The sequence below is a fragment of the Branchiostoma floridae genome, chromosome 14, assembly GCF_000003815.2.
Source record: "Branchiostoma floridae strain S238N-H82 chromosome 14, Bfl_VNyyK, whole genome shotgun sequence".
NCBI lineage: Eukaryota > Metazoa > Chordata > Leptocardii > Amphioxiformes > Branchiostomatidae > Branchiostoma > Branchiostoma floridae.
Genome location: NC_049992.1, coordinates 20,824,362 through 20,840,614, shown reverse-complemented (window position 1 = coordinate 20,840,614; position 16,253 = coordinate 20,824,362). Strand labels below are relative to the sequence as shown.

The window sequence follows — 16,253 nt, the reverse complement described above, 5'->3', positions numbered from 1 at the left end:
CATTCATTCTCTTTAGAGGCAACAGATATTTTAGACAGAAAACCTCGTTGGTTTGAGAAGGGGTAAGTGAAGCTATTTACGAACGTATCCACCGTCCTTCTCTAACCGTAAGGGTGGACTTAGGACTGAGCTTTCTTGTGCTTGGAATAATGTCTTGAAGTAATTGATGGTTTTATTTATAGATATACATAGATATATTTATGATTCAATTCCTTGTAAGAAAAATAATTACTCTGCTTGAATGGATTATGGAACCTTTGCCACTTACCTTTTTGTTTATTAAGAACATTATTTAGAACACCTCAATAGTTACCTGTGTTGTTTATTTTAGAACACCATAGCCATTACCTGTTTTGTTTATTCAGAACATAAGAATTATTCCTTGTTCCGAAAAATTGTACAACTTCATTTTCAATTCACTGATGAAGAACGGTGGACACCGTTCGAAACGTCTTATTAAAACTTGATAATTATCCAGAAGTATAGACTGAATCATATTCAATAAAACTGTATGAATATTGTGCTTTCTTTTACCTAGAGACAGAGTCTTCAACATCTTTGACAAATGTGCCACCTTGATGCTTGCAGACGTTGCGGCAAGCCTTGTACGGTTCATTCGGATTCGTCGGATCCTGCAAGATTCGGTGTGATTTAAAGGTGCAACGATAAAGGCAAGAATTTATAGTGCAATACTAAATAATGTGTCCAAGTAGCTAGGACGACTTTCATATTGAGTTCAATATTACAGACAAACAAAAATTGAAAAAGTTGGACGCACTTAAGTTGTAAATAACTAATATACTGCCACACACAGAGTATGGTAAACATTATTGACAGGAGTTATTTGTTTAAAATCATTAACAGGTCATTAGCTTGTTGGTCATTGAGGATAGTAATATACAGAACAGATATTTGAGATCAAGTGAGCGATACAAATATATTTCCAAGCAGATGTGGGTTGAAAGTAGCAAGAATTTGTCAGATGTTAAAATTGGACGATACCAGGTTTTCATCAGCTCGTTCATTATCACTGTTCAACTCGGTAAAAAGAAGATAATAATTAAGTATATTTCTGTTAACGTATCAGACAGCTACCAGCATAGTTTAGCACTACTGCACATTGCATAACAATGGTACGAGACAATTTCACATGAGACGGTATAAACATGATAAAATACGAGATAAAATACTACGTACACACGGAAGCTTGAGAGTGAATAACATTCTACCGGAGATTAAAGGTAATGGTTTTAGGTAATGACAAACAAATTCATTATAGCTAAGTAAATGCAAGTAAGAAGGCAATTTAGTAGTCGGAATCTATAAGTTAGCATTTATCGGTCCGAGGTAGTTCCCGACAAAAATGTGACGAAAGGGTCTTGAGGGTCTTGCTTTGTGATAAAATATGTCATAATCTGCTGCAAGATGGTACTTTATACTGCCATGGCTGAAAAATTCCCATTTTTTGCATCTTTTCTATTTTACTTTCAAAATGTACTAACAATTTCTCCTCCACAAATTACGAGAAGTAGGGAGGGTGAAGAAACTGAAACCCAGTTGTTCTTAAAGCTGCATGGATACCATTAAGCTTCATTCCCATACACGACTTTTCTCCTACTTTCCGAGAAGATACGACTTCTTGACTTGAGGGTGCGCAGCCTCGAATTTAGACCCCACATTAACCGAACTCCTCCTAATGATAGACTATGTATATTTTGCGATAAGAACCACATGCATGTAGAAAATGAAATACACGTTGTTCTAGAGTGTTCACTGTACAATGATCTGCGCAATACATTCAATAATGATACACATGTAGATCAGAAATTTGCACACTGACCCTCGAGACCCTTTCGTCAAAATTTTGTCGGGAACTACCTCGGACTTCGGACGCGCATAACGAAGGAAGATATGTTCAAATATCTCATGTCATAATCTGACCACGATATACTGGAAAGTCTTTTTAAGTTCATCTACAAATGTTTTAGGAAGAGAGAAGATGCATGTAAACTATAGTGTATGTATAACTTTGCGTTTACTACCTTTTGTACCAAACTGACTGCATTTAGCCCCAATGGGGCATGAATATGCAATAAACTTCATTGTCAGTGTGCACCGCTATGTGTGCTAGGCAGGCTATACAAGAGGCGAGGAGGAGCAGATGGAAGGTGCTGCTGATTGGTTTGTTAATGATATACTAAATATTTAAATGAATGCAAAGCGTCTGAGAGTATTTTGCTTGTAGAAACGGTATGACATAGGAGCCATTAAGAGTACCGCCCCACTTGGACCTAGGATTCTAATTCGTCAGCATACTACAGTGAAGCAAATGGCAGGACACCAAAGTTCTCTGTACATGTATATCATAATACACACAACAGTGCAACTTGGAAGCAAGTAGGAAGAACTAGAGTTCGTCGACCTCATACCTCCGTGAATATTCAGAGCTTTTGTAAATTTCAATTCACAATACATTAACATAATTTATGCGTGGTGTTGTTCATCATTGACTGACGTACACATGTCACAAAAATGAAATTTCCATCATTAATCATAAAGCGGTTTTGCAATTTTTACAAAAAATTTGCAAATAAGTTCCTTATTACAATATTTGGCATCTGCTTATTTTCCACCTATCATAAGGTTCCGGCTTTTTACGGTTTTTTTTACGATTCGGAGCCGAATTGGCTGTCTCTGAGAAAAGCACTAGCACTTCTCAAAACATCGTTTTTCAGACAATTCGATGTTTCCGATAGAAAAGGGTGCCTTGTCGCTGACCGACAGGGTCATTTGACATTTTCTGTAGAAATGTTATTTTTGGTAAAAAAACATCATTAAAATGCAATTTTCACACAGAAATTACTAATTTGGGTTTTTTTTTACAGGCCGCTACACGGAAAAAATGAATTTTCGAAATTGGTCACACTTTTCTCGGCTACAAAACTTCTCAGAAAACATCATCATTCGTAGCTTGGGAAAATGACAGGTCAGAGATCCAGGTAATAAGATACACCAAAAACTAGTTACTCAATTCAAGCAACTGGATATGGGACTGCAGATAGCAACTGTAGATAGGGAACCCAATTGGAGATTAAACAGTTCTAAAAACCCAGTTCAGACTAGAACAGACGAGAGGTGGGTCAGGAATCTCAGTAGCCATACCCTGACAGAACAAAAGAAATCCCTGCTGTCTAAAGGCCTAAATTTTGCAGTAACCCCTAACAAGATCCCCAGCATCGACATTGTCACAGAAACTGAGTCAGCACTCCACCGGGCCCGTTTGCCACAGAGACAGGCTGAAGCCTTACGCGCCATTTAAAGTTTCAAAACCCCCTACCAGTAACATCACTCAACATCAACTGCTCTCAAAGATTTGGCCACCAATCAAGACACAGTAATTCTGCTAGCGGACAAGGGGAGATACCCAGTAGTCTTAGATAGGGAACAGTACGACAGAAAGGTACAAGATCTATTAGGGGACAAAAAAACCTACGCGACTTTGAAAAAGGACCCCACCACCCAGTTTAAAGGAAAAATTGTCACGACTCTCAAGTGATTGCAAGACAAGGAAAAAATTGACCGTGTCACCTATCTAAAACTCTACCCCACTTCGGAACAACCCCCAACCTTCTACGGCCTTCCCAAAATCCATAAACAGGATGTCCCCCTTCGCCCCATAGTGTCCAGCATAGGTTCTGTTACTTACGAGATAGCAAAATTTCTAGCTAAGATCCTGGGACCTTTAGTGGGGAAGTCTCAACATCATGTTCAGAATTGTGCAGACTTCGTTGACAAAATCGAAGATCTCCGGGTAGAAGAAGATGAAATCATCACTTCTTACGATATCTGTTCACTTTTCACTTGCATACCTCCTAAGGACGCAGTCTCGGTAGTCAAGGAAGCCCTGGAGGCTGACAACACACTAACAGACAGAACCAAGCTATCTCCAGACCAACTGTGCAAACTGCAAGACCTTTGCCTAGGGTGTACCTACTTCACTTTCAAAGGACAGTTCTACCAACAACTACATGGCTGTGCTATGGGATCAGCAGTGTCGCCCATTGTTGTAAACCTCTACATGGAGAAGTTTGAAGAGAAGGCTATCAGTACTTTCAAGGATACTCCCCCACTCAACTGGTTTCGCTATGTAGATGACACTTATTGCAGGCTAAAACAGAGAGTACCTAATGACTTCTTTGACCACATCAACCAAGTAGATCATCAGTAGAACATCAAGTTCACACAGGAATCAAGTCATAACAACATGCTCCCCTTCCCAGATACCAAAACTATCATAGAGAAGGACGGCAGCCTTCAGTTAGAAGTGTTCAGTAAACCAACGCACACTGACCAATATCTGGCCTTTGACTCTCACCACCCTTTGGAACACAAACTTGCAGTGATAAAACCCTGTATCACCGGGCAGACAGCATTGTTTCCTCTGACAAAGCCAAAACAAAGGAACACAAACACCTCCGTGCATTGACCAAATGTGGCTACCACAACTGGACCTTCAACAAAGCACTAAAACCCTCGGACCATTCTAAGAAAATATCATCATCTAAGAAAACAGCCAAGTGCAAACCTTTGACTGACAGAAAGAAAGCCAACATTACCATCCCTTATGTCCAAGGAGTTTCGGAAAAACTCAGAAGAATCTTCCCAAAACTTCAACAACGCCACTAACTTCAAACGTCACTCTACCCTCCGACACCAACTGGTGCATCCCAAAGACAGACCACAGAAAGGTACTAAGGCCAATGTAATCTACAGGCTCAAATGTGAAGAACCCAACTGCACCAACACATACATTGGTGAGACTAGCCGGCCACTAAAGGGAAGGTACAAAGAACATTGCAAACCCAGCGGCTACTCCTCTGCTATTGTCAACCACCTAGAACACAACCAAGGACACTTCTTCAACCTCCAATCCACCGACATCCTAGACCGCGAAGCTTGCTGGTTTGAACGGGGAGTTAGAGAGGCCATATATGAGAGAATTTACAATCCCACACTCAACAGAAAAGGGGGTCTTCGTATGGAACTTTCCGGCACTTGGGACATAGCACTACCCCCCCCCCCCCGCAACTAAAACAACAGGAGTTAATTGACTCATTTGCATTAACTGTGTCTTAGCCTTACTATCCTTTGAAATCCAAATTGTCTTCAGATTGAATTGTCCTATAACGTTTCCTATTGGACATCTGAAATTGTCTTCATTCATAGCTAGAGTATGAAATACCTGTTTCTCCCTGGTCTCTTCAGTGTCACTGACGAAGGATACTGGATACTATCCAAAACGTCTGACGGTTTCCAAACCATATCCAGTTGATTGAGTAACTAATTTTTGGTGTATATTTGACAATCGTTTTTAACAATAGAATTCGTATTAGCAAACACGCAACCATAGAAGAGCTGACAATACAACGTGCACAAAACGATCAGATAAAATCACGCAACATTTGCTTGGCAAGCAATATCCAAGGCATAACCTAACCAGACCTTGATAAATTGATTACAACTGTGTTCAGAGCTGCAGTATCTTCAGGACTTTAGTGAAAGGAACTTTCTTCTACTTGACTTAACTTGACTTTATTCATATTCGCAATTCATCACCATCGTTCGGCTGCTGCGTAGGCGACTGCAAGCCTTCTCCAGTTCCGCCTATCAGCAGCGAGCTGGCGAAGCTGCCTGGGGGTGATCTGGCCGTCTCCCATTAACCACTGGACGTACTGTAGATAAGAAGTAGGTTGGCGTCCCAGTCTACGTCTGCCATGAGGAGAGACGTAAAGTGCATACAGACTGACAGGCTCATCCTCAGGCATGCGCAGAACGTGTCCGAGAAAGTTCAGCTGCCTCAGGCGCACGTGTTGTATCAGCGGCTTTGTTTTGGTCATATCGTAGATAGTGCTGTTAGGTACTCTATCGATCCTTTTGATGCTCAACATGATACGATAGCATGAGGTGGCGAAGGAGTTGATCTTGTTCTCCATGTCCTGTGTGATCACCCACGACTCACACCCATAGGTAAGCACAGTTACACATGTAGCCATAAAGAGCTTTACTTTGGTTGCGATTAGCTTAATAATGAACAGTATAGATATGTTAAGACTGCTCCAAAATGTGATAATAGTCATGTTTCCTGCTGTATCTATTCAAGCATCAGAACAATCAATCGCAGGTATTGTAAAAGTATCTACCAATTGCAACTCCTTGGACAAAATACATCTAATGGAAAGCCGGTTATATACCTAAAGTGTTATGAAAACAAGCGTATATTTTTCAAGTATCACCCTACCTGCAAATTGCAACGGGAAAGGACTCGCTTACAAGAGATGGCCATAAAAATGTAAACGTCCGGCTCGAAGCTTAACGATGTTATGTTTTTTTTTTCTCTGCGTTATATCCGTAAGCAGTCCCTGATGTCATCATACCAGCACAACGACATAGCTTTGTTATATTTCAGCCTTACCACAGATATGGTGAAATAATTTGTATTGGTAGCGTTTCTGCTTCTTTTCTGCTAGTTTAGGCCCGGTTAGACGCAAAACTCTTTAACCGACCTGTGTCGGTTAACCGACACGTGACGGTTCTCTTTAGACACACCGGTGCGGGCGGGCGGAAGCGTTGCAGGCCGCCCGTAGCGCAGGATACTAGCATTGCGCGCGAATAAAAATGGCGCATATTTTCCTCTTGCAACAGTTTATACCTAAATACCGTTTATATTTTTAATGTTTACTGCCCGCATTTTCCTTCGTATGAGACGAAACAAAGAGGACAAGGCACATGTACAGAGCGGACGGACAATATCAAGGCTTGAACTTAGCTTCTGTCCTTGCCGCACTGGTGCATGGTAGCGCAACCCGGGCACGTTAAAACTATGGTCATAGGAGGGCATCAAAGCAGTCACCGGTGGCAGGCCATTCCTCTTGGAAAATTCGACGACGTTCAATGTCTCAAACGATTAGAATGAGGAAAAACATGTCTCCATTGATACGGGCTTGTTAGCATATCATTAGCATATGATCCACGACCTTCTACTACCGTCATCGGTGACGATTACTCTTTACACACGAGAGAAACCGTCACGCCCCCCCAACGCTGAACCGACCCAAACCGACCCAAACTATAATTGCAGCATTCAATTCGATTTTTCATGTGCCACCAAACACCCCTATTTTAGCTTAGCAAAGAAATAATCCAACTTCACACGGATAGTGACGTACTCATGAAAGCAAGATGGCAACCAGCTGTGACATCTGTGCATCTAACTAAAACACCAAAAGCTTCAAGTTGGCAAGGTAAAGTCGCTTTGTTGAAAGTGAAATACCATGCTAGTCCTAGCATAGCAGGGCAATGAGCTATTCGTTATGGATCGCATTTTCCAACACACGGAGTCGTCCGTAGTTTTCACGATAAGTGTGTATGTTTTACGTGCAAAGATAAGTTTGAGGCCCCAGATTTATTTATAAAGCTTTCCATTGTGGGGGCCGGCCGGTTTTACCAGCCTCACACTGTTGACCAAATTGCGAGGCGGTGAGGTAGCATACTATATCTTGTGCGACATGGAACAAACACAAAGACAAAACAAAACATTCTAAGAAGCTATAGTAAAGCACAAATTTCCTTCGGTCACGAATACGCGCCTTGTATATGACAAAGTTGTTGCCTGTCTCCTTGCAGATTAGGTTTGGACCTGCTTTCAGAGCTGCAGTTTCTTCAGGACTTAATCGCAAGACTTCCACGCTTCGCTGCTCCATCGTCACTCGGTGTAACAGACGAGCCTTTCTAGCAACATACAAGTATGATAGTTTCCAATTAATTGCTGAAGCTTAGGTGCATCAGAAAATAATAACCATGTACCTTTCACCTTAGATCCCACAACTAATGTCTTTCATTCAAGAAATAGCGTCATCTCCATAGGTGTCAAGTGGAGTTACAAGTTGAACTATAGTCTTTAAATGGTATTAACTCGTGCTAACATCGTTTGTTTGGTGAATGGAACTTTCTTCTACAGATATGTTGAGAAATAGGATGATATGTTTCCTAATGTATCAATTTAAGCATCAGAACAATCAATCGCACGTATTTACCAAGAGCAACTCCTTGCAGAAAAATACATCTAATTAGAAGATGGAATATTGTTTACCGGAGGTATTCTAAAAAGGAGCATCAAGTATCACCCTACCTGCAAATTTTAGGACATGACTCCCTCACAGAAGGTGGCTATAAAAATGTAGACGTGGAACCTGGCTCGAAGCTTGCATCTGTTTACTTTACTTTACATCCGTAAGCAGTCCCTGACGTCATGATATAATATCAGCACGCGTGAAATGTTCAATAGGTTTGGTATCAAAGACTTGTGTTAGCCCTTCTTGTTATGTTAATTAGGATATTAAGTCTCATTTTCAACCTTTATTTTGTACTTTGCGTAATAGTTGTTGCCATGCATTGTACCATGTACAAATGTCGAGCAATAAAGTTCATGGTATTTAAGTTCTATATTTATCTTATCAGGAATTCATCCGTGTTTATGCTGAACCAAAGTAACATATAATACAATGTGCTTCAATATGACTACAGCAAGTTCACAGGCACAGTATACAGGTCTAGGGATAGGGTGGTGATACAGAGATCTAATATATACAGTGAGAGTTGGTCTAAGTCTGTAACCAACTTGTACACAATCCAACAGAACGACTAGCCCTAAACTTAAGTGACCTTACCTCCTGTCCCGTGGGTACCAGACTGGCAAATATTTTCGTACACTCTCTAAGGTCAACTGACAATGGGATGTCTAACTAGCCAATCTGGTTGGGCGCTCTCACCACCCAACCAATCAGTGATTGCCTAACATGCTAATCTAAGCTCCACCCATGGTCTAGATAGTCAATACCTAATTACATCATGTCAAAGGGCTTAGCCGTTACACGCGGTCAAAGTTAACGTTTATTATATTTCAGCCATACCACAGGTATGATGAAATATATTGTATTTGTTATGTTTCTGCTTCTTTCTTCGTCTTCCCCTGCCACACCTTTAAAGTGATTTATCTCCGTCGTTCCTAGCCCTAATGACCTGAAATTTGGTAAAAGGCACGATAGAGTGAGCAAAAACTGCGGGTAGAAATCAGGTAATTCGGTTACGTTCAAAAGCCAAAATAAGACATTATATGTCTCCATGGTAAAATCCATAAAGAAAGATAACCCATCTAAATGGCACCTTCTAAGTGCCCTGTTTCGGGTTGTCTCCCTGATAATGCCCACTTGCATGAAAAAGACATTGCCGAACTAATTGATAGTCACTTCTCATCAATAGTGAATTAATTGCCCCGATTAGATCTTGACTCGTTACCCACTTACTTACAATCACCGTCCCTGCCACCACGTGTTTTCCATGGGAGGTCCATGAAACGTTAAGGCGTCTTAACTCTAATAAGAGTCCAGATGACTTAACCCCCAAAATAGTGAAACGGTATGTGGAAGAATTCAGCGAAGTTCTCGCTCATATTTTCCACTGTTTATTACTTAACTGCAATGGTCAACTCGATCATCCTTGGTGCCGAAAGCCCAAAAAGTATCCAAGCAATTCTCTAAACAGTTTTCAGTAAGGCTTCTGATATAATCAATCACACCACTTAAGTAAAACAAAATGTTACAGTATGGCGTGCATACCTTAACCGTGCCACGGCTTTGCAATTTTCGTAGCAATCGATTACAGTGTGTCCACTATCATGGTATAACCTCAAGTTGCAGAGAGATTTCATCTTGTGTTCACAATGCATAAAATAAAGCCATATCCTAGTCTTGATTTATATTAACGACGCCCTCACTGAGGAACATTATGAATTTGACGACTTATAAATTTGTAAAAGTGGAATATTTTATGAACCTATCTAAAAACAAACATGCCTGAATCAATTATATGTTTTTCTTAGATATTTCACCCATACCATTTACCACAGGGAATGGTTAAGTTATATATTTTTTTTATATTTCACTTCCCCAAGCAGTAGGTATGAGAGTAAAATGTATTGTTATGATTCAATCCACAGCATGGATTTAAGTATACTGTATTGTGTTTTGTCGCGTTTCTTCCCCCCCCCCTTCTACTCTTCAAATGGATACACTTTTTTTTTTTTCATTTTATTGACACATTAGCTGAGATTTGGCTTCTCAATGACCTGAAATATGGCCTTGGAAGAACTTCAACACTTGAACTCTAACGTATTTGGGACTTGGGGCCAATTCAGACTAAAATTTATATTTATCACGCGCGAAATGACATGGAATCCTGATGAATACTAAGAATCCGAAATCGTGCGACAATCGTGCGGCAGTAGTATAGTAGGAGCACGCTGAGTCCCATTTTTCAGGCGCAAGCAGGCGCAGGTCAAAGGTCATCGCCTGCCGATATTATCTATTCAGGCGCAGGTCAGAGGTCAAATATGATTTATTCAGGCGGAGCAGGTCAGAGGTTACATTATCTATTCAGGCGGAGCAGGTCAGAGGTCGCATATGATTTATTCAGGCGCAGATCATAGGTCAGATATTATGTATTCATTCGGGGCAGGTCAGGGGTCAGATATCATATATTCAGGCGGAGCGAGGTAACTATGACAAAACCCACCCCACCCCAAATGAACCTCCCCCTCTCTAATTGTGAATGACATGCCCTTATTTGGCCTGGTTAAGTCTACTGAGATCAGTCTTTAATGGATGCGCTGAAAGCACAAACAACAGACGTCTTTCGTCAGTTACTATATCACAAAGCCCCAGACTTGTTTCCTGAATACAGACACCCCAGTTCGGTCGCGTACGTAAAAGTAGTACAATGGGTGGATGCGATCTCGGCGGAAGACGAATATGGAAAGATTATTTACAGCTTCATGGACAACGTACCCAACGCGAGGGATGGGCTGAAAACGGTGCTCGAAAAAGTACTGCAAGAGCGACGATTAAACTGGGGTCGACTCGTTACCGCAATGGCTTTTGCCGTGGACGTATGTGTCAACTCGCACGAACGGTATGAAAGAAATACCGATGCCATCTCCACCGAGGTAGCAACGTTGATTTGCGACTATGCGGGAAACTGGGTATTACGCCAACGTGGATGGGACGGATGGCTTGACCGTCGTCGGCACGACAAGTACCCGTCGTTTGTACAGTGTCTCTGTTGGCTTCTCACTGCACACGTTTGCATCATCGTGACGTAGATTTTGCACTGAACACGCCCGAACATGTAGCATGTTAAAACACGCCCACGCACGGTACGCTGGTTGGCCAGCGCTCAGTGCAAGGTTGATTTACATAATTGCATGAGATGATGAGCTGCACGCTAATTGGTTGGGGCAGGACAAGAGGTCCTCATAAGGCAGACCCGCCGCGATCTAGCGCACCTACGGATCTCCGCCGCCTCGCTGACGACCAAGAACCCGACGAGCCATGGACGACTCAGTGATTTATCCACAAGATCTCCAATATTGGAGGACACTGCCCGCGTACACCGGGCTGTCTAAACCGCCACAGATGGTCGCAGCGACGAAGACATCACCCCGTCACGACGGAGCTGATATGAAAATAAACGTCCTGTGATACAAACATGGGCAAAGATCTAATTGAAGTGTGTGTGTGTGTGTGTCATGTTATTGCTATAGTAGGTTCGTTCAATAAGCGTGTGTGTGAGAGAGAGAGGCGCATGTGCATAAAAGAGGTGCATCTGCATAAAAGGGCTAGCGTTCTAACTAAACAGTCAGTCTCAGAGTTGGAGAGGCACAAACAACACGCATGGGTTGTATTCCCGACATCGCGTTCTTGGGCGAGCTCTTTTGTGAGATAGTGGACCGCGTTCATTGCGCGTGCATGTGTATGGGAGGCAGAATATTTATGTTCTTTCGTGGTTTGGGATGGTTTCCAAGAATCCCGGAAGGAGGAGGAGAAGGAAGGCGGGAGGGAGAAGCAAGCCCTACCCCGCCAATGCTGCCGAGGAATGGCGCGACGTCCTCCACAGGGTTTACTACGACCCCAGACATCCTGCAGGGTACGGTGGAGTGGGACGGCTCCATCGAGCCGTGCGAGACAAGTACGGAGTCACCCGAAAACAAGTAGAAGCGTGGTTGCGTTCTCAAGACACCCACACCTTACACAAACCCATCAGACGACGTTTTCAAAGGAATCGTGTGATAACCGGAGGAATACACGATCAGTGGCAGGCTGATCTCGCCGATATGTCATCCCTCTCTCGGCATAATGACGGGTATCGCTATCTTCTGACCTGCATAGACGTATTTTCAAAATACGCGTGGGTCGTTCCCATCAAAGACAAGACGGGCCCCACCTTGGCGAAAGCCTTTCAAACCATCCTAGCCGAGGACGACCAAAAGCCCAGGTGCCTGCAAACTGTTCAAGGCACGGAGTTTCTCAATCGACACGTCCAGTCTCTATTGAAGAAGGAGGGGATCAAATTCTTTACGACGTTTAGTGTGGAAACCAAAGCCAGTGTGGTGGAAAGGTTCAATCGTACGCTGAAGACGAGAATGTGGAAATATTTCACCGCAAAGAACACGCACCGATACATCGACGTCCTGAGCGATCTGGTGTGGTCCTACAACCGCTCCTACCACCGCAGCATCAAAATGGCTCCCATCGAAGTGAACGAGAAGAACGAGGGGCTCGTGTGGCATACCCTGTACGGAGAAGATGACATCTCGAAACCCCGGAAAGGGAGAAAACAACCGCCGTCGTTTAAATTTCGAGTCGGAGATTCGGTTCGAATCAGCAAATCTAAACTGCGCCTGGAAAAGGGCTATACGCCCAATTGGACCACAGAGATCTTCGTCGTCTCTGAACAAATTGCCCGCCGTCCTCCCGTTTATCGCGTGAAAGATTACGACGGAGAAGTTTTGAGAGGGACGTTTTACGAGAAGGAGTTGCAGAAAGTTACGAAAAAAGACGACGACGTCTATCAAGTAGAGGACATCCTGGACACAAGAAGGCGAGGCAAAAAGAAGGAGTTCTTTGTGAAATGGAAAGGATATCCGGCCAAGTTTAATAGCTGGGTGAGAGAAGAGGACATGGTTCCCATATGATAAATACCGATGCACGCCCGCACATCGGGCATTGCTCAGACGTACCTCGTCATGGCCAATTCGTTTTACGTCACTCTCCCCAGCGACGGGAGTATGGACGTCTTTCAAGAAAACACGGTCACGAATTATCGGACCAAACTGGCTCAGCCCGTAGAACTGTCGGGAGAGTGGGAGGTGGGTCTCGTCGAGATACAATATCCTCACAGCTGGCTGAACGTTCGGGAAGGCGAAAACACCTTGGTGTGTTACATGGTGGACGAAAAAGATGAAGGGAGTGGTCGGGAATACGAGATCGTCAAAATCTCCGCGGGGCACTACAAGGACGTTTTACATCTCTTGAAAAGCCTGAACGAAGCCGCTTCCATACGTTACCCTAGCCTCTTCAAGCAACACGACATGTTTGCTTATGACAGCATCACGAAAAGAGTGACCATGGTCCTGCCTCCCATGGCGCAAAATTCGACGACAATGAAGACGTATCTGACGGGGCCATTGGCCGAAAAACTGGGATGGGGAGTAAAAGGTGCCATATACGGTAGCTGGGTACAGGCACCACGTCCAGCCGACCTTAACCTGGGCTTTCACTCCTTGTACGTGTACGGGGATGTCGTGCAGCATCGTCCGGTGGGCGGACAGAAGGTCCCTCTCCTGAGAATCGTCAAAATCGAGGGACAAGACGGGGACATCGTCGATCACCCTATCCCCACGCCTCACTACATACCCCTGGCCAGGAAACTATTCGAAACGATTGAAATCGATATAAGGAACGACCTCGGCGAACCCGTGCCATTTGTGCAAGGGCGAGTGATCGTGACACTTCACTTCAGACAGAGGCGGTCTTCCTACTTTTCCTAGATATGACTGGACAGCGAGGAGGACAGTTGCCGGTGTATTACGGACGGTCTATGCAGCGTGGTTACGGGTTGGGAGGGATTTTTCGCGGTTTGCTCAGATCCGCCGTACCTCTACTGAAACGAGGGGCCCAAAATGTGGGAAGACAGGCTCTAAGGAGCGGTATGGATTTAGCTCATGATGTCCTTAATGGTCAAGGGGTCAAACGCGCTGCCAAACGGAGAGCCGGCGAGTTTGGACAACGTCTGATGTCTGGGCAGAAAAGAGCCAGGGTGCGTGCACCGCCTGCACCGGTGGGGCAAATCAAAGGACGAGGGGCGGGCAGAGGAAAGAAGCCATTAAAACTTGGAACGAGACCTCGTGCAGTCAGTCGCAAGAGAGCCGGTGCACAGCGCGGACGTACCTCTCCCGATATTTTCAGCTAGTCACGATCTAAACGACATGGCCCACATTCATCCCCTGTCGTGTTCCTGCACCAAATCAGAACTGGATCTGTTTGAGGTACCGCCAACTCAGACGACCATAACGGACGGTAGATGGGTAGAGTATCATCCGGTGGCCAGTCTCGCCGAGTCTTCCCCGATAGAATTTGACATTCCTGGAGCTGGGGAGGAATTTACGGACCTTTCCCAGACGAAATTGTACGTGAAAGCCAAGATCGTTCTCCCTAACGGTAACGACCTGCCGGACAACGCCAAGGTAGGCCCGGTAAACCCGTGACTTCAATCGCTCTTCTCGCAAGTCACGGTTACGGTCGCTGGCAAGGACATAACAGATTCCACTAATTGCTATCCATATCGTGCTTACCTGGAGACGCTGCTAAACTTTGGGTCTGAAGCAAAGCAATCGCAGCTGACATCCGAACTTTTCTATCAAGACACGCCGGGACGACTTCACTTGGTCGACCCCTACCCAACAGATCAGGGCGCAGTGGCAAACGAGGGATTGGTGAAGCGTGCCAACATGACACGCAACAGTCGCGAAGTGGACCTCATAGGACCCCTACACGTCGATCTGTTTCATCAAGATCGCTTTTTGCTCAGCAAAGTCGACGTTAAAATCAAGCTGCACCGATCGAAACATCAATTCTGTCTCATGTCGCCTGGGGATCAGTTCAAAATTGTCATCACTGAGGCCGCCGTCTTTCTGAGAAAGGTCAACCTGTTACCCACCTATCAGCTGTCCATCGAAAGTCAACTCAACAAGCAGACGGCCAAGTATGCCCTTAAAAGAGTTCAGTTAAAACCTTTTACAATTCCCCGTGGTAACCATTCAGTGTCGAGCGACAATCTGTTCCTGGGACAGGTCCCCAAACGCGTGGCGATCGCTCTGGTGGACAACGCAGCCTTTCAGGGGTCGTTCGGTACCAACCCCTTTAACTTTCAACACTTTAACTTGAACTACATCAGTCTCTGCGTCAATGGGCAGGAGGTGCCTCACAAAGCGCTGACACCCAACTTTGCCGAGGGACAGTTCGTCAGATCCTACATGAACTTGTTTGGAACGACAGGCAAGCAAGGACAAGACAGCGGGAACCTGATCGCGAGAAGCGACTACGACAAGGGCTTCACGGTGTGGTGTTACGATCTAAGTCCTGACCTCTGCGGCCTCGGTGGGGACCATTTTAACATAATCAGACAGGGAAACCTTCGCCTGGAGCTGCATTTTGCACAGGCTTTAGATCAAACGGTGGTGGCGGTGGTCCTCGCTGAATTCGACAATCTCCTGGAGATTGACAGGCAGAGAAACATCAGCTTTGACTACAGCAACTAGAGATGGACACGAGACAGATGTACGCCGTCTTACGGAGCGACAAGAACACGGCACCTCACCTCCGCGGAGTCTTTGCTTCAGATCGGCTTCCGAGGCGTGTACGGGTCTATCCGAGCGCTTACGTCGTTAATACTGACCCAAGCAATAAGCCCGGGCAGCATTGGCTGGCCATCTATTTCGACGGGGAAGGACGGGGCGAATTCTTTGATTCTTATGGCCGTGCCCCTAGTCTGTATCCCCGCCCTATACTAAGATTTTTGCGGCGAAATACGCGCCTTCCGTGGATTCGTAACCAGCGCCAGATACAAGCTAGACTGTCGACAACTTGTGGGCAGCACTGCCTGTTCTACCTCTTGCACAGATGCAGAAATATTCCGATGACTAACATAGTCGATATGTTTAGCAGTGACTTAGAACTGAACGATGTATCCGTAGCAGAGTTTATAGAGCGTCATTTTGATATAGATGCTCCCGTGGTCGACATCGAGCTCGTCATGCGACAGATAGCGAGAACCCTAGAAGACTTTGATCGAGCGTTTAA

The 16,253-nt window shown here is 44.5% G+C and overlaps 3 protein-coding genes across 3 annotated transcripts; 2 read left to right on the top strand and 1 right to left on the bottom strand.

Moving 5' to 3' along the window:
• Positions 1–5,612: 5,612 nt before the first annotated feature.
• On the bottom strand, positions 5,613–5,993 carry LOC118430246. The gene has a single exon (XM_035840956.1). It carries the CDS (start codon positions 5,991–5,993, stop codon positions 5,613–5,615), a length of 381 nt encoding a protein of 126 aa, XP_035696849.1.
• Positions 5,994–11,905: 5,912 nt separating this feature from the next.
• Positions 11,906–13,087, top strand: LOC118430245. The gene has a single exon (XM_035840955.1). It carries the CDS (start codon positions 11,906–11,908, stop codon positions 13,085–13,087), a length of 1,182 nt encoding a protein of 393 aa, XP_035696848.1.
• Positions 13,088–14,380: 1,293 nt separating this feature from the next.
• LOC118430244 (uncharacterized protein F54H12.2-like) lies at positions 14,381–15,712 on the top strand. The gene is made up of 2 exons (XM_035840954.1): positions 14,381–14,638; positions 14,753–15,712. The coding sequence occupies exons 1-2, from the start codon at positions 14,381–14,383 to the stop codon at positions 15,710–15,712; spliced, it is 1,218 nt and encodes a 405-aa protein (XP_035696847.1).
• Positions 15,713–16,253: the final 541 nt, after the last annotated feature.